Source organism: Typha angustifolia, chromosome 14, assembly GCF_048772165.1.
Source record: "Typha angustifolia cultivar Huaian chromosome 14, ASM4877216v1, whole genome shotgun sequence".
Lineage (NCBI taxonomy): Eukaryota > Viridiplantae > Streptophyta > Magnoliopsida > Poales > Typhaceae > Typha > Typha angustifolia.
Window position 1 is genome coordinate 1,768,745 of NC_133252.1, and position 18,456 is coordinate 1,787,200.

Genomic DNA, 18,456 nt, shown 5'->3' on the forward strand with positions numbered 1-18,456 from the left:
AATCTCTTTCAATCCCATCAGAGTTCAGAGACCTTTGATAGTATAAAAATCGCTAACATATATGCTTATATGCATTTTCCTCGAAGAACATATAACAGAGGTCTTTGGAGTATATCCTCTGTAATCCTCTAATTTTTCTTTTTAAATTATTTTATACTGTTTTTGTATCATTACATAGGCCTAGGTTAGATATAGAGGGTTAATTATTTTTAAATACGTTAATATTGTAAAAACAAGATCTACTTTTAAGTCCTCTGCTTTTAAGTCTCAAGCAATAATAAATGCCTGTCACATTACTGACCGTTATTTTAAATATAAATTGTTGAGCAGTTATAAACTAAGTCGAGCTATTCTTTTAAATTAACGATACCGTTCTTTTAAATTAACGATAATGATACTGTTGAGTGATAAACTAAGTTGTTCTTTTAAATTAACGACACTGTTGAGTTGTAAATCGAGCTGGCTGTTGAGCATTCATTAAATCATCAACTAATTTTAGGGTTAGAGTCTCATAACCTCCCCAGTTACATGTGTCTATTGATATTATTTTATAGTTTCACACGATTCACTGAGCTCCAATGAGCAAAAGACAAAGAAGAGATGATGTTCCAAAGGGAATCGTGTGCATTATTACACCCGCAGCACATGGCAAACTTTGATTGGATTTAACCCCAAATGTTTGCAGACGAGCCTGCGGACAATCCTTGCCATGTTCAACAAATAAAAGCACCTGCGGATTACCTACCCCAAAATCTTCCCCCAAAATTAAAAAGAGCAAACCCACAGTAGAAGCCTAAAGCAGCAGCAGCAGCAGCAGCAGCCATGAGTACCATGAAATTTTGCCGAGAATGGTGAGCGCCCACTAAGTATAATCTAACCACCTTTCCATTTTTCCTGTCTGTTTATAGATCATTCCATCTTTTTGTGATGCCTTATAGTTGTCTATATATTTATATTCCTTATTGCTTTGGTTCAGCAACAACATACTGTATCCAAAGGAGGACAGGGAACAAAAGATTCTCCTCTATGCCTGCCGTAATTGCGACCACCAGGTCTTTCCACCTCCTAAATCTTCTGATTTAGTCTAATATCTTCTTATGTTCTAAATTTTGAGGTTGTAAGTGTGGAGCTATTCAAGTGGTCAAGGCCCAAATGTTCTTTAGATTCCATTGGGGCAAAAGAATAAGGTTTGTTTGGAAATGTGAACACAATAGATGATTACTTTGGTTGCTTAGCTAGTGTTCTAGCTTTTTGTTGCTGGAATGCAAGTATAAATTTTGGGCATTCTGAGCTATGTGGATCGAGCTTGGTCAACGTTAATACAAGCACATAATGGCTGTGAAGTTCTACCTTGTTAAGCATGTTATTGTTAGCAACCTTGGCAGGTTCCGTATTTATGGACTGGATGAGTTTACTTCCATAATATACTTTTTGCGACTTGGTTACCAGAATGTCTTTGTTGACAGAGATATTTTTCTGATTCAAAGCTGAAATAGAAATTGAGCTCAAATCTTCCTTTAGGAGTAGAAGGAAAACGTCAATTTTTATTTTTTTTTGACTATATCAATCCTTTTGGGTTCACTTACCGATAATATATTGGAGTACACAGAGATAGTTAGCATCTTTGTTATCTAGAGGCTAGATTATACAATTTTATGATCTCCTTCTAGCTATTTTATTCCCTTTGGATTATCTGTTTGAAAGATAAATTCATGTAGATTTCTGGCTGTCCTTACACAACTTAAGGAACTTTTGCTTCATGAAACCAATTCCTGTGAGTCTCGTCCTGTATACTTCTGAACCTGTTTAAAGGAGAAACTTATGTAGTTAATTTTGATAAGAAATAAAAAGGATTCTGTGACAAACTCTCTATGATTCATGCCCAGATAAGAAATAACTTCTTCCTGCCTCCTCAGGTTTATTTTCATAAGGCATAAGGTTGAATCATTTTGTCATCTCTGCATCTGATTATGGTCCTTGCTCTCAGGAAGTTGCTGACAACAGTTGTGTCTATAGAAACGAGATACATCATGCAATTGGTGAACGCACACAAGTCCTGCAAGATGTAGCTGGTGACCCGACTCTTCCTCGTACGAAGGATGTACGCTGCGCTGTATGTGGCCACCCAGAGGCTGTGTTTTTCCAGGTTTGACCTCTTCTACGATCTCACACACTATGAAGAAGGATCATGATATTGAAATGGTTGGTTGATTCATGCAACATTCAATAGATTGCGATCCTGTTTGGGCATGTTATCTGATTAGAAAAGAACAAAGATATCGTATAAAATTAGGCTAACTTCATGATGCTAGATTCTAATTTTTGTTAATGAACGATTCTCGGAGTTAAAGACAACTGTTTTAAGGAAGTCATCCTTAGAGATATTCTAATATTCCCTTGAATGAACAGCTTCTCTATGTCGTCTGGAAGTCCTTAATATATTTTATTCCAAAGTAATTATGGAATTTGTAACTCCATAAAGTGAGAGAACAGACTAAAGTTTAAAACCGACTTCAGCACAATTGCATGTGAACCTTTCTAGCATCTCTATAGCTGATTAAAGTTAGTAGATATGAGTAGCAGACATCTTTGCAAGACTATTCAGTTTCATCATTTGAAATCTATATTCCGGTAGAATTTGCAGAAAGAACCTACTATGATTAACTTATTGCACCATATCTTCTATCTACCTAGAACAACATTACCATGAGTTCAGATGATTATGTGACAAGCCAATTTGCCTACATCCATCTTAAGCTGACTGAGAAATTAACAGTCAAGGATGCCCTATCTAGTAGATGCCATTCTATCTGAATAAAGATCCACCATCTGAGTATATTTCAGTTGGTCATGGTTCATATCTGGCACGCTGAACCCAGTACAGGAAATTTTAGGAAGAAATATGAAACAATATTTCCACCGCTCTCATCTCCTCATGCTTTATATTAAAATTTTCTTTTTAAATCTTGAGATGTGTTTATGTGTGTATTATTTGTCAAAACTTTGCAGGCTACCGCCAGAGGTGAGGAAGGTATGACTCTTTTCTTCGTGTGCTGCAACCCAAGTTGTGGACACAGGTGGAGAGATTGATGGAAATTTAGTAGCTTAGTAGTGGGAGATCCATGGAACTATTATTAACTCTCATAGTTTAATCCAAGTGCTTGGTAAGAGATGTAACTTTCCGGCTCGGCTGACGGTAGGGGGGATTCAAATGAAGTATCTTTTGGAACAGTTCATTTATTAATGCTTCTCAATTGTGTCTCCATTTATTATACCAGCACTTCCTGTTCTTGGTTTGATCACTCTTATCTCCCTTCTGGATACAACAGTGGAACCTACTTGCAAAATGCTCAAAAGAGAAAAGAACGAAAAATAAATTCAAGGACAGTAAAAATCACTATAAATCATAAAATTATTGTTCATGAGAATTGACTCATATCTTGTTCTGGGTTACAGCCTCGTCATCTACATCTTTCATGCAGTCTTCCCAGTAGAAAAGCCCAAGTAACACACGAGTGGGTCCGAGATCATATGGGTCCATGCATCAGCAATAGGCCATCTCCCTGCCAATCCAACGGTCCTGATTTTGGCCCACCGTGGCTGGCCGCATAGACACAGCCACCGATGTTGCCAGCCACCGGCAATGCCACTGACCTCCGAGTGCTCAGATAGATAAAATGACTGTAAAACAACTACATCTTCAATGCCAAGATTAAACATGTTATCTCAAGTAACTCAGGGCAGTGGAACAACATTTTTACAAGTCTAGAAAGTAATGCTACACAACGAGGAAAATGTTGTCATGAGAATATCCATATTAGCCGGCAAAGTGCAATAAAGAATCTGCGTAACAAGCTTTCTTTCCTTTTAATTTTATTATAAAATAGGAAAAAGGTCTATACATAACAAATACTGGTGGAGTCATTTCCCTCTACCAGCTTTCTCTTTGAACATGCTCCCCCTAACAAAGCCTTTCAAACTAATTCCCTGAAGGAAAATCCAATTTCCCCCCCCCCCAAAAAAATGGACCAATATATTGGCTGGCGGTTGAGAAACTGCAAGTTACAAAAGATTTCTCTACAGCTGAACTGCAGAGACTGGAAACAAATTAGAAAACTTAATTCTTCTACAAAATTGTTCCATTCCCTACAATAATGAAAATGTCCGCGTGACCCATTCAGATAGCCGACGCATCTTTGTTGTCATCTCAGCACTTTTGCCAAAGTAAGACTCTGCATTTGAAAGCATCACCGAGGCATCATGCTTGACTGCATCCAAAGTTCGATAATAATTGTTTTCCAGTCTCCTTTTGATTACTTCAAGAGAAAACTGAACAGGAAACCTGTGGGAACAACACATGATCGAAAAGATTTTAACAGAAGGGATATAGCTATGTACCTAAAAGATATTTTCTCAAAACTAACAGATGGGCACACTAACACCATGCAATAATTAAGAAAATGACTGCCATACACACCTTAACCCAACACTTATTTCCAATCAAAATTCCAAATGTCACTATCTCAACATGGAAGTTACAAATATATGCTTGCTCAAATACTTAACTCTCAATCAATCCCTTATCTCATTTGACGTGCATGATGAATTGCAGATTAACAAGGCACCGCAATTCTCCCCACTTTCTATTTCACCTCCATTGCATGAGTGATACTGATTATGGGAAATACTCTAGGTGCTTCTACCAACAATTGGGCAGCGGCAAGATAATAATGCCTCTATAAAGTCACATATAAATGTGTATATATATAATCCTTAATTCTCATACAATCTCTGAAGTACTTGACGAAAAAATTAATTACAATTAGGTAGTAAATTGCACATCACGAACTTGCATAAAATAGACCCTAGAATAAGCCAACAAATTAGCTTGACAAACAGGTTCATCTAAGTTGCTACTGCTCATATTCTTGAATCCTATTTAGATATCGATCCTTGACAGGGCTAACTGTCCAAGACAGAGTGATAATGCTTGACATTTTTGTGACAAAGAACATCCAACCTTCCCCTGTACCTCAACTATTATTCAACTACATCTAGAATGAATATGTAACCTCAAAAACCAAAAGTTTGCAAATAGATCATGACAATTATCAAGCTAAATGGAAGAAGAATGACAGAATTTTTTGCTGCAATTAGACTAAGTTTTGCCACATATGAAGGTCATGTTGTACAATCTATTTTCCTAATCAACCTAAAATCTCCATTATCCATTACTTTTAGTCCCATAAGTTAGCAGCTCATAAAAGACTAGTGCATAAAAAGTACAAATATAAACCCCACAAATCTAGACTTGCATCCAAATAGAGTTTTCGATCAGATTAGCCCTTTTATATACCTAAATAGACCACACCTCAAACTAAATAATAAAATAGGTCTGTGACACAATAACCCTAGATAAAACATTAATAAGTTCAACATTTTACCTCTAAATGAAAATGTCGAAAAGTTTATTTTATAGAACGATCAATTATTCGGTGTTTTATGTTTAGAAACATTAAATAGTGTTTTATAAAGAAATTGAAAAAAAAATTCAAAGTAATATTTGAATGAGCTGCGATTATTTTTTGCAATTCTGAGCACAGTTGGCTGCAAGAAATAACTATGTTACTCCAACTTATAGAATGTTTTTAAATCTTCACAACAATATATTTTATTATTAAAATGGATAACCGAACACAAAGTTATGACATTACAATTTTTTCTATATATTTTTACTTATATCTTTCTCTTTAATATTTTTAACAATAAAACGCTTAACTTTTTAGCGTTTTATGTGTATCCTCTTTTTCTAATAAATCACTGAATTGTTCAGCATTTTTTCTTTCAATAAAAGTACTGATTGTATCAGCGTTTTACTTAAAAAAATCCTGACCTGATTAGCATTTTGCTTTCGGCTGAGTAAAATTTTTAAAGGTCTAGCGTTTTATTTAGGGTTACGGTAAAATAGACCCCTTTTGGTATTAAGTTTGGGGTGTAAGCTATTTTAATAAATATAATTGAAAACAAGTCTAGTGCGGTCAAAAACTCCACACAAATACATATAGATATCTATGCATATAACATATTAGTACATTACCTGTTTAGAAAATCACATTTCTGTGCAACCTGATTTAGTTTTTGCACACCATAATTGTCCTGAAACATCATCAAAGAACAATACAATGAAACCTCCATGTCAAGGAAATAAATTACAATAGAGAAAATAGAAAACAACGAATAAAATTTACCTGATTTTTTATAGAGTTTTGCTCCAATTTGGCAATATATGATAACAACTTATCCCTACTTCTGACATCAATATGGGGGTGCACCCACTGGCCATCAGCATCATGAAGTTCCCATGGGCTATGCATGTGCTGTCCAGAACCATCATTCTTGTATTGTATAATAAACTTCTCCCACGGGCTATCAGGAAACTCAGGTGATTTAGGCTTTACTGCCAATATCCGACCCTCCCACCAACTTCCACCATCTCCATCCTCATTTCTCCACCAAACCTGGCATTTATCCCTGTGGGTCCAGTTTCTCCCAATAGAAACATCATATCGCATCCTTTCCACAAGAAAATCTGGAAAGGCAACAAGCTCGGGCAAAGTAATTCTAAATGCTTTACCAAATCCATTTGAAGAAGGATCAATAAACTCAAGAGTGAGTTTACAGCAGCTTTCACCAGATCCTGAAAATGTAGAGTAATCAAGAGTTCGAACTTTGCAAAATTCTACAGCTTTGAGGTCTTTGATCAATTTCCAAGGACCTGCTTCATGCGTACGTGGCGAACCTTTAATATATTCTTCATGGCCCTGTAATAGAATAGAAGTATAAATAAATATGATAACAATAGAAGTTCCCATCTAGCATACTTGAAAGGCCCGTATGGCAAAAACATCACAAAGAAAGAGTACCTGTCTCAGGTATGCAACCTCATCACCTTGTTGGGGAATATATCGGTAACCCTCTTCATGCTCTAGCAACATCAACCATGAAAGCTTTCGTGTTGTTTGCTGTTTTCTTTTGTCCAAAGATCTTGGATCCCTAAAAGTATAACTTTCCCTTCTATTTCTAGCAGATCTTAGACCAACAGTCATTTTAGAGGTTGACTTCCATTCATCACATAAAAGTTGATCATGCCCATCTATAAAGGATCTTCTTCCACTAGTGGATGCCTCCAGAGAACTACAAGTATGTTTCACCCGGGAACTACTCTCCCTAGCAGTTATGTCATCTGTGGATGCCCTCATGCCCCTAAATCTTGTTCCACGGACATTATCAAGTATAGCTGCACTGAACTCTTCTTGTCCATCTCCAATATGATTGTTGGAAATTGCTGCACTTTCCTCCATATCATATATCTCACACTCTGAATTCTTCCTACCCCTGGATGATTTTGACCTTTTGTAAACAGCATTGTACATCTTACTATCAGAATCCAAGTGTGACTTCTGTGAACCATGAGAAACAGCATTTCTATTAGTACATGCCTCCAAGCTTTCTGACCTATTATTCCAATCACCATGATCTGGTGTCTGTTGACTGGTACCCTCATCCTCTTCACAAATTGATTGAACTTTATTTCGTTCACCCACTGTTGAATTGTTTGATACAAGCTCCAACTCAGAGTTCTCCCAATCTCCTGCAGCAGATGCAAACTTTGAAGAAGAACCATGGGCTTCATTTAGCAATCCTCTTGATTTAATCCTCAGCTTTCGGTAAACGGGCTGCGGACTAGTCTCAAATTGTTGGTTGTTATCAGCACCACTGTTGCTCATAAGACCATTATTTCCACTTATCGCCTTATCAGTGGTAGGTACATCATTGCCCCTGGTCCCGGAAATATACTGGAATACCTCATCCATGTCCATTGCAGAATCAGCCATATTGCCATTAACTGGAAGTGCAATGTGGTATCGTTGGTCAATATGGTGCGAGGACTGCCCATCGCTACCATAACATTCAGGATAGACCTCCTTACTTCTTGTATTGTCCAGTTCTTGTGAAACATAATCTTCATCATTTTCATTTCTGCCTAGGTGACTTTCACGGCCTTGATTTCTAGGATCAGAGGATGTTCCAGACTCGACATTGGACTTATGGTATCCATCATTGTCACCACCAACTATGCCAGAACCATCTGGGCATGCACTAGTTCCAGGGCATACATCTGCTACTGAAGAGTCACTGAATCTCATACGCTTAGAAGACCTCAATTTGACCTCACCCCATTTGATTGTTTTGTTATAGTAGACCGAAGATCCATTAGGATGATCAGATTTTCCTGCTTGCACATTTCCTCTCATTACATCAGTTGTATCAACAGAAAATTGTGTGTGTTCATTTGTTACATTTGGTTGAGCTGCATCATGATCAGATGGAGCCAATAAAGCCATTACATTATCCTGATTGGAGCGTTCACCTTTCTGACCTTCTAAAGGAATGATTGTCTTTGAATCACGCCGTGGTAACTTAAGGACCAATCTTCTTTTGTTTCCAGCATGTCCCTGAGCTTCAAAAGGTTGAGAAGATTTTGCAACATCTCCCCATTCATCTCTGAAAGATTCTTTTTCCTTTCCATATTTCAACTGGCCATTTTGCATTGCCCTTTCAGATTCAGTACTTTGATTGTTTGAATCAGGAATTGCTGATTCACTCTCTGCGGAACTGCTCTCTGACTCATCGTCCTCCTCTTCATCTGTTGAAACTCCATTTATCTTAGAGAACAAATTGAGAGCATTGCGTGCAGCACGTCTCTGAGGTCGTAGTGACTTAGACTTGGAAGATTTTTTCTTTGAAGCTAAGCGCCCATTTCGTGACCTCCGCACTCTGTGAGCCCTCGATAGAGTTGTCCCATCACGTTCATCTAAATTTCGTCTCTTAACTCGCCGCCCAGAAGAAGTGGTGACCTCCATCTGTCAAAAGAAATGTCAAATAAGAATGAAATAAAATGGGAAAAAAGGGCAAGCTTTACATATAATTTCTTACTTCTGACTTGTGCTTCCTCCGATTGGATCTTCGAAGGCCTTCCTTATTATTAAGATTGCCCTCATCAGTTTCAGCACTACATTCAGAATCACCAGAAGAACTGCTACTTAAACTTTCTTGTTCCTCTTCGACTGAATACTCATCAGTGACGTTATACTCTGAATCTGTATCATCAGTCTGGATTTCAATTTCTTGTTCCCAGTCGATGGCATCTACAACGTCAGGCAAAGGCTCAATCCTATCCAGGTCTATTATCGGTAGCATTTGGAAATCACCAGTATTGACATTGTAAGTAGGGCCAACTGCAAATTTTACAGAAGGAGGGCGCCACTCAATACCAAGAGTGCCTAGGCGACGTTGTTGGTACATGTTCTGATAAGGTTCAGGGTATGGTATCATGCCTGAGGTACCAATAATATTCTTTGTTACAAATATTAGACCACATCTTCCAAGGAAAAAAAAAACAATTTACTTGTTTTGTAACATACTTGAATCACACAAAAGGTCCTGTACATTCCTCCGATAAGGTGCTAGCTGTGTTTCCTGGATAAAATTCAGCAAGCTTAGATTCATAAATAGTAGGCATTGACATGGCAAATACAACATAAAAGGGACCAGCAAAGGATAGTGACCATTCAACTTTAGCATGGGTCTGCGCTCAATATGGTTCAAACTTTTCCATTAGTTCAAGATTATACCATTAAGTTATGAAAAAGGGCACGCCCTATATTAAACAATAAAAATTGCCATATAAGAGAGAAGCATAGCAATTCAAGCAAACCTGATCCAAAACATTCCCATTAGTATCTTGTATTAGTGGCCGATAGTCTCCAAGGAAAAACTGTTATAATGTGAGACAATGGATATCAAGAAACACAAAGCTGGATATTACTGAAGCATCAGATAAGCTTATAACTCTTGCACACCTGATCATATTTTGCATCCTTTTGAGACTCCCCCTGCCCAGTCGCTATAATAAATATTTGTCCAACTTCATCTGAGAGAACAACTGATGTTCCATCCCTATATACAGCACAAAAATAGAAGTAAAACAAAACTAATCAACCAAAAATTAATAGTTACATCCTTATAACATAATCAAAAAGGGCATGGATCAGTGTGCTAGTAGGCACAGCCTATGCCAACCGGCACATGCCATGTTGACACAAGTTCAACAAATGGCACAGGGGTGCCAATAGTACTCCCCTTAAGCCCTCACAGAGGGCTCCAAGGCCTCTTAGAGAACTTTCACAACCGTTAGAAGCCTCCTCAAGATCTCCTGCTGCCCTACGAAGGTTATCCCTCCATGCCATTTCCACCGTAGGATATTTGTTTGAGGAAGAAGACAACTGTGTCATGAAATATTGCACGATCCACTTAAAAAATAAGTTGTGTCCATTAATTCAATGTGGATCTTGACTTACTTTCATGCCAGATCGTGAGAGACAAATCGTAATTTGCTAAGAATTAAAATGATTGCAACTTAATTCTCAGAATGGGGTGCAGATCGTGAGATAACCCTTCTCTCTTTAGAGCATCAAGATAGGTTCATGAAAGATAAGTCAAGAACCACTTTGAATTAAGTGAAAATGCGATAGGCCTCTCTTTTTAGAGTTTGAAGGATTAGGATTGAAAGGTAGTGCAGCAGGTCAATGGTTAAAATGTTGTTGAGGGATGAATTGTGCTGGTGGAGAGCCACCAGAGCAAGCACATGGAGGTAGTTGACAATGGGCAGGGACAACGGTGAAGGAAAGCTACTCTCTATTACATCAACACAGAAGGAGCAATGGTGGAGGGTGGAGGGTGGAGGGTGGAGGTTATCTCTACTATCATACTGCTGACCTACACTTCCATGCTGTTGCATGGTAATCCTTGAAGGAGAGTATCTAAAGTTGTCCGTAAATAGAAGAACAAGGCAATTAAGCCCATGCCAGATGAAGTACAAGACATAAAAGAACAAGGCAAATTTTCATAGGTAGGATCTAAATATTTTAAGATCGCTGAAGTAATATCTCTAGGTAGGCTTCAACTCCTTAGATGTTGGATGTAAGTACAATGAGGATCTTGTACTTCATTGATTTTAAGATCACTGCCATAACTTTTCTCTAGATATAGAGAAAATGTACGACTAAAATAAAACTATTTTATAGCATAAAGCATAAGTAGATATTATGCAGATCACCTAATTATTTTACAATGATACCAACAATTACAGATCAAGTTTGATAAAAACAGGCATTTAATTTACAGGTGCTAACAATTGATTCTGGATTGAAGGATCCAGGCACCAAATTTTTAGAGAGGATATATTCCCCAACTAATAATTGTAAAATGACGAATAGGTAAATGTACTAAAGTTATAAAAAAAACTTCTGTTTTGAGCTTTTAGCCAAAAAAAAGTCAATTTTCTAATCTATTGGCAAAGGAAAAGAGGATCACCCTATATGATCTTAAGAAAAAAAGGATTAAGTATTAACATCAAGCACTGGACGGAAATTGCTTATCCACCCGCAAATGTGAAAGTGGACCACCAAAAGGTCATTATTGGTGAAATTACTTCAGTTGGTCAATGTTGCTTTCCTTGAGGAATGGACTGATTAGCAATGAGCATGTGAAATATCTCCTCCAGTTATATGCCACCCTAAAGCAAGGTTTACTGCTTGAAAATAACAAGCAATCTAACAATTTCAAGGGAAATTAACATCAAAATTTTAAACTGATATAAGATCCTAAAAGAAGCATTTTAATTATTTCTAAAAACACAACTAGCAAATAAATGAATAGCCAAATACAAGGTGACCATAAAATGGACCAACCTATATGTGGAGGTATCAACTAAGTGAAGAACAACCCATGCAAATCAAACTACAAAACTTTGAAAAAAAAAAGCCCATATAAATAATGAGGCAAACTTACGGAGAGAATTTCCCATCCACCAGCTTAAAATGCCCAGTTTCATAAATCCGTACTGGTTTTCCTTCCCATATCTGGATAAAATAGTTAGAAGAAATTAAGATTGAATGAAGAAATATACTATAGATTAATGAAAAAGACCTAAAATACTCACATCCCAAATGATTGTCTTTCCATCATACCCAGCACTCATAGCTATCCGAGGGTTGAAAGGATGCACATCCAATACAAATGTCTGTCAATAGCAGATATTAACCATCAAAAGTTGAAAATTATTAGCCCAACAAAAGGTCTGCATACCGGTTAATATCATATTCAAACACAAAATAGACAAAAGAAAAGAATGCCAATGTAAAAAACTGTATTAGCTCTTAACATAAGCTACATGGCTGAATTCACTGATCAACATAGTAAATATGCGCAGCATGGAAATAGGATGCGACGGTCCATCCAGAGACCAATATATTAAAGAAAATTAACATCATTGGTAGCTACAGATGGACAAGCTATCGTATATAGGGGTGGCAATCGGGTCGGGTTAAGCGAGTTCGGGTTGGGTCAACATTACCTTGACACGAACACGACCCGATTAATAAACGGGTTGCATTTAGTAAACACGAACACGACCCGATTGATAAACGGGTAACACGACACGACCCGTCTAACCCGTTTAATAAACGGGTCAAATTAACACGACACGCTAACACGACCCGTCTAACCCATATACTTAAACGGGTCGTGTTAACCCAACACGTTAACACGACCCGTCTAACCCGTTTAATACAAATTATATATAAAATTTAATATTTACTAATTTATTATATATAAATGGTGTATTACACAAATACAATCCTAATAATTCATACAATATTAAAATTAAACGGGTTAAACGGGTCACCCGACCCGCCCGACCCGCCCGACCCGTTTACTTAAACGGGTTAAACGGGTCAAGCGGGTCAGAGGCATAAACCCGAACACAACCCAATTAATAATCGGGTTAGGCGGGTAGACCCATTTATGACCCGAACCCGATTAATCTAAACCCAAACCCGATTAACAGTCGGGTTATCGTGTCGGGTTATCGAGTCGGGTCAAGTTTTGCCACCCCTAATCGTATAGTGTTTATGCACTCAATATTGGGATAAGTAGGTCCCACAAAGAAATTTAGTCGTTACACATAACAAGTTTTAAAAGTATTTCAATCTGTGGCTGGATTGAATCCTTTGTGATGGAAATGCTCTAGAGTATTAGACTAAACAAGGACCTCAACGGATGGTTATATTGACCCGAAGAAAAATTGCAAAGGAAATAAGCTTCCCAGACTATTACAATAACCAAATAACCCAGATACATGCTTGATGTTGAAACATGGTATCAGACTGAATCATTCGTCTTCTTCACAACTATAAACTCAAATATCAAATTGCATCAAAGGAGGAAATCTCTTGCGATATTACTTTTAAGTTTTAACCATTAGTCTTCTTGGACCTGTTAGGATGCCACAAATTAAACCACATAATTATCCCTAATTAGTGTGCCATATCATCTCAATCAAACATATCCAATTATCCAAACCATGTTAAAAGATTTTCTTAGAAATTATCTATATTGAATGCTTAATGCTTTCAATAGTGAGTTGAAAGATGATTGAACAAAAAACAGAGCTATTTTACCATAGTTAGACAGTTACTTGCCTCATCTTAAATTTCACAACAAACGAGCAAGAAGCAACTGATGCATTCGTTTATTCATTTATTAAGACTAGGTAACAAGATCTTGACGTAGAAATGACTGAAGTATTAAAAGAATGACAAACATGCAAGCCACCAACTCCCATGGCTTCCTTGATTAGGCCCTTAGTCACTTCCTAAGTGAGTCACAGTCCTTTTCACTTCAAACTTCTACTTTTTTCCTAATAAACTCCTCAGCACCCTTCTTGTGGCGATTGAGTCTAAATTAAAAGCCTTTAATCCAAAAAACTCAGCATTTACGTCTCAAGACACATCTACTCCATACCATTTAAAGCAAGACCCCAAAGAGCCAAAGACCCTAGAAAGATCCCATACATTAGTAATATGGGATAGAAATATCAAAATATAATTAGTCTGAGAAATACAACCACAACCAAATCTTTTTTCCTAGCTTCTCTCCATACTCTGCCCCTAAAAATCTCTCTTTATGACAGATGTGTTCATCTCTTTCTTGCTCAGAGTTGGTCATCTTTCTCAGTCCAACATCCGGGCGGACTGTTCCTTCATCTCCTTTTGTTCATTCTGTTGTTACATCAACTGCAAACTCGTGCTACTGCTGCTTCCCTCTTTCACCGCATCTTATATCATCCCTATAGTAGTTCTTAGGTCCTCTCTCCTGTATCTTTAGAACCTTTAACTATTAAAAACAGTTTTTTTCTCATTGTTTCCATTGTAACAGGCTTAAATCAATAACTGAGAGATACAATTTCTTATTTTTGGTTCACAATCTTACATTTTCTAATAAACAAAAAATTAATTACATCAATATTATCCAATGAAAGTCATGCTTCTAAAAATCCAAAACATATTGAACAAGAAAGAGCCATCAGAACTGCAAATGCTTCCCAAGACCATGTGCTTATAAGGTCAGAAATCCATCAAATAGGAATGTTATATCTCACCAATGAAATAAATCACATTGAAATTGACAGAGACCAAAACCTAATAGATACTAAAATATACACATAATAGAAAATGACATCAGAAACTTACAGATTCCTTATGACCAATCAACGAATGGACCAAGCTACCATCAGAAGCATTCCAAACACATATTCTGCAATCTATAAAAAAAAATATGTAACACACTGAAATTAGCAAAAAAGGAGTAAAAAGAAAATTGCAGTGGCTACAATGATAATGACAACAAGATAATTCCATGTAGCACAGATTGGCATAAAATACCCTGGTTGCATGCTTTTAAATAATAAAATCAAAAACTTAAGAGGTTCTGCTTCTTAAAAGAAAAAATAATATCAAGCAAGCTAATAACAGAAGAGCACTCTCTGAAAGGTCGCTTTATTTTAAAAAAAATTAAAACTCAATATGTGTATACAGCAACTCAGATCCACCTGCCAGAGTATGCCTTCATTAAAGAGGTCGTGAACCTTTAGATATCGATTGTTTGTACTTCTGCTTCATTAATATGTAGACAGTAGTGAACATTTCAAATGGTGATAACTGAGGTTTATTTTTGAAAAGTAAATTAATTTCTGTTGTCATGAACCAAGGAGATGTGCTCCAAGCTGGACATAAAAACAACAACCAGCTGTTAGATATGGCAATTATCGTAGCAACCATAATCATTCAAGGATTTGATTCTGGTTGCACATAATTTCTTTTAATCAACAAATCTCCATACTCTCAGCATGAGAGAAAAATCCTTAAGTAGTAACCAACTGTCAAACTAATCATTCATATTGATAATGGTATGAAGATATTGACATTGAAGTAACTCCGATCATCAAGTGACAGAGCGTTCCCTCCCTCAAGTGGCATTGATGAATCCCTACCATGACAAGCCACTGGATCACTACAAATGTTTTAAAATCTGTAGGAGTAGGCGGGAGGCCAAGAGGTCCTAGGTGCATAGGCAGGCCGCCTAAAAGTAAGGCAGTAATATAAAACAAAAGTTGTGAAACCTCAACATTTTAGAATAAGGCAATTTCCGTTATTGCCATTGTGTGAATAGTCTTAGAGTAGCCACGACAACCTTTTTATTATTGCCCTTCTCCGGATCGGTCCTTAATGCTAATCATTACAAGAAAAAAGAAAGAGAAATGAAGATAATAGAAAGTAGAAACTATGAAAAAGGATTAAGAACCCCTTAGAACTTACATGATAGGTAGGTTTGAGCACAAGTAGGAACAGTACTTTCTACTTAATACTAGGGGTCTAACCGAATCGAATTTGGTTACAAATGTACAAAGATTGGAACCATATCCATTTAAATTGGTCGGATTCAAACTCAAATCAGATTTTAAAAATAGTAATTGTAATATCCATATCAGATCCATTTATTTCAGATTAGGTCGGACTCGAATCAGATTAAAATTCAATCGGATAATGGACCAGATTCGAATTCCTCGCAAATAATCAGTATACTATGAAATAAAATAAAAAACAATATTTCAGATTAGGTCAGACTCAATATTTTTTTCCAAAGCAACAAGTCACAGCTTTTCACGCTAAATTATGATACTTAAATAGCTAAAAATTAGCGCGCATAATATTTTAATCATCTCACCAAAAATGACACTTGCTTAACATATTAAGCAAACATAATAGTAGTACGAAGGTTATTTTTTGAGAGAATCAAGTGTCAAGATTATTCATAAATATAGGAATTAGGAAAATCCAAAGCTTCTACTTAGATAATTTAAATATTGGACTACACAACCATTATCTACGGACTTTAAAATAATAATAACAAAAACTCAAAATACCCATCAGATGGATATTTGGTCATGATCTGCTCCAAATTCCTCCGGTCGAATCCAAAACTACTCAAACTGAATCTGACCCATAATATGGATCATAAGATTAAGATCTGACTCCGAATTAGTCTAATTTGAAGCAAATTCGGTAATGGATAATTTGGATCCAGTAACACCCCTACTCAATATCCATCCTATAACTTGTTACTGCCTTACAAGGCTTGAAAACCACCTTATTACCAGCACTTACGAGCCTGACTGACTACTTAGGCGCCCAATTGACTGCCTAGGAGGGCAGTGCCTACACTCAACCACCTTGAGACCTGCCTAACTTATAGATAGGGCACCTTGGTGACTGCCCTGGCTAAGGTGGCCGCCTAAGTCACTACCTTTGCCTACAAAGAATCAAGCATATGTTTGCCATCCTTCTCATACAGCTAGGGCACAGAAAGTGGGTTAAATTCCATTTACTCCAGTGACATGCATCTAACTTCCAATATAAATAACCATACTTAAAAAGTTTAACCGATTTATATATTGTAATATGTATGATATTAAACTGGCAGTTCTGTTTCGTCAAAAAAAGACAAGTTAAATATATGAAGAAAATCTATCTTAAAATAAGCTCATTTAAAACTGGTTAACAGAAACCTCAGCATAAAAAATTACCCTAAATCCGGAAATAGTTGATAACTAAACACAAGTTTCAACCAACATGTATGTTTCCAGTAGCATCACAAATCAAACAATAACACAAGTTATCCAAACTTGTTCAAACATTGATACAATATGAAACAATAGGCCCAAACTTACCCATGATAGCAGCAAGAACAAAACGGTTATCCAAACTCCATACAATCATATTAACCCCACGAGGAGTTGGCTGATATCTCTGGCGTGGACCCCCACGAGTAGGTTGGGGAGGCATGGGTGGTGGAGGAACTTTAAGATGATAAGCACGTGTCCAGCGCCCGACCTTTCCCTAATACAGTGAAGGGAAAAAAAAAGAAAAAAAAAAAGGAAGTACAATCAGAAAGGAATATCTTGAAAAATGTTGAAAATATAACAGGACAGCAAGATGTGCATATTGGTGCAACGTTTCAATAGAAGCATCTAAGATTTAGAAAAACCCGTGTACTTTCTTCATGCAGTTTTATTTCATCTAGAGAAGAATTTACTACAAATCCATTCAAAGGAAATTTCATTGAACATCATTAGGCAAAGCAATCATTAACAATCCGCAAAAGAGAATAGCCATCTATGACAATTGACAGAATCCTGACCACGATAAAAGATAAAGAATAAACCCCCCAAAAAACAAGAGAGCTGCTATCAACAAATCGAGGTGTTGCAAGCTCTTTCTTCCTAAAAATTAAACAAGAAGGGAAATCATGCGAAACATCAATGTGAGAAGTTCGATTTTCAGATTTGGTTGATTTTCAATGTGCAACTCATCTTCTAGTGGCAGAGAAATTGGTAACTCGAGAAGAAACAAGAGTACAACTCGCAGCTCAAGTTGTGCTTACGTGAGATCGTCGAGATCTTGGAATCCAAATAATTGCACTACCATCGCGAGAACAGGTGACAATGTTGTCATGAGTAAACCTGGGAAACATAAGATCATCCAAAGTAAGTAATATAGCAGGAACTAAGAACCAGCGCTAATCAAAGTAATCTCCAACATTTAGAAGTGGTAATTATCAAATCAGGAATTCACAGAAAATATTAAAAAAGCGTTGTGCAACACTATCTATTGTACAAACTAACCAAGAATTCTTAAACTTGGGGATATTATCTTCCTTCAAAGTGTAATCTGTAGAAGATCTAGATGCCACAGCACAGCCACTGAACCACGAGAAAAAGGTTGATTGACATACTTTTTTATTGAAAAGAATAGAACAAGGAAAAGAAGAAAAGATAATGCATCCAACAAACCTGAATTGGACATAATTGACATCATTTTCATGGCCAGATAACAGATCCATCTCATGGTGTGGTAACTCAGATTCCTCAGTACTGCTCTTACAAGCATTCCACACCTGCAACCAACACTCCCCATTAAACCTAAACATCTCAAA

General features: G+C 36.8%; 2 protein-coding genes across 3 annotated transcripts in view; one reads left to right on the plus strand and one right to left on the minus strand.

The window, feature by feature from the left end:
- Positions 1-704: 704 nt before the first annotated feature.
- On the plus strand, positions 705-3,261 carry LOC140776200 (DNA-directed RNA polymerases II, IV and V subunit 9A). Its single transcript, XM_073119823.1, has 4 exons — positions 705-851; positions 977-1,052; positions 1,988-2,146; positions 3,010-3,261. Exons 1-4 carry the CDS (start codon positions 823-825, stop codon positions 3,088-3,090), a joined length of 345 nt encoding a protein of 114 aa, XP_072975924.1. The 5' UTR covers positions 705-822; the 3' UTR covers positions 3,091-3,261.
- Positions 3,262-3,844: 583 nt separating this feature from the next.
- LOC140776683 (uncharacterized) overlaps positions 3,845-18,456 on the minus strand; it is a 28,027-nt gene continuing 13,415 nt past the window's right edge. For both annotated transcript variants that reach the window (XM_073120473.1, XM_073120474.1), the window contains exons 10-24: positions 18,314-18,417; positions 18,146-18,223; positions 17,905-17,983; positions 17,192-17,360; positions 14,655-14,725; positions 12,065-12,145; positions 11,914-11,984; positions 9,924-10,020; positions 9,779-9,838; positions 9,486-9,540; positions 8,998-9,398; positions 6,924-8,924; positions 6,249-6,821; positions 6,098-6,156; positions 3,845-4,342 (exon numbers count right to left, since the gene is read on the minus strand). In XM_073120473.1, coding sequence (XP_072976574.1) covers positions 4,147-4,342; positions 6,098-6,156; positions 6,249-6,821; positions 6,924-8,924; positions 8,998-9,398; positions 9,486-9,540; positions 9,779-9,838; positions 9,924-10,020; positions 11,914-11,984; positions 12,065-12,145; positions 14,655-14,725; positions 17,192-17,360; positions 17,905-17,983; positions 18,146-18,223; positions 18,314-18,417 — 4,095 coding nt within the window. In that variant the 3' untranslated portion in view covers positions 3,845-4,146. The remainder of the gene's footprint in view (positions 4,343-6,097; positions 6,157-6,248; positions 6,822-6,923; positions 8,925-8,997; positions 9,399-9,485; positions 9,541-9,778; positions 9,839-9,923; positions 10,021-11,913; positions 11,985-12,064; positions 12,146-14,654; positions 14,726-17,191; positions 17,361-17,904; positions 17,984-18,145; positions 18,224-18,313; positions 18,418-18,456) is intronic.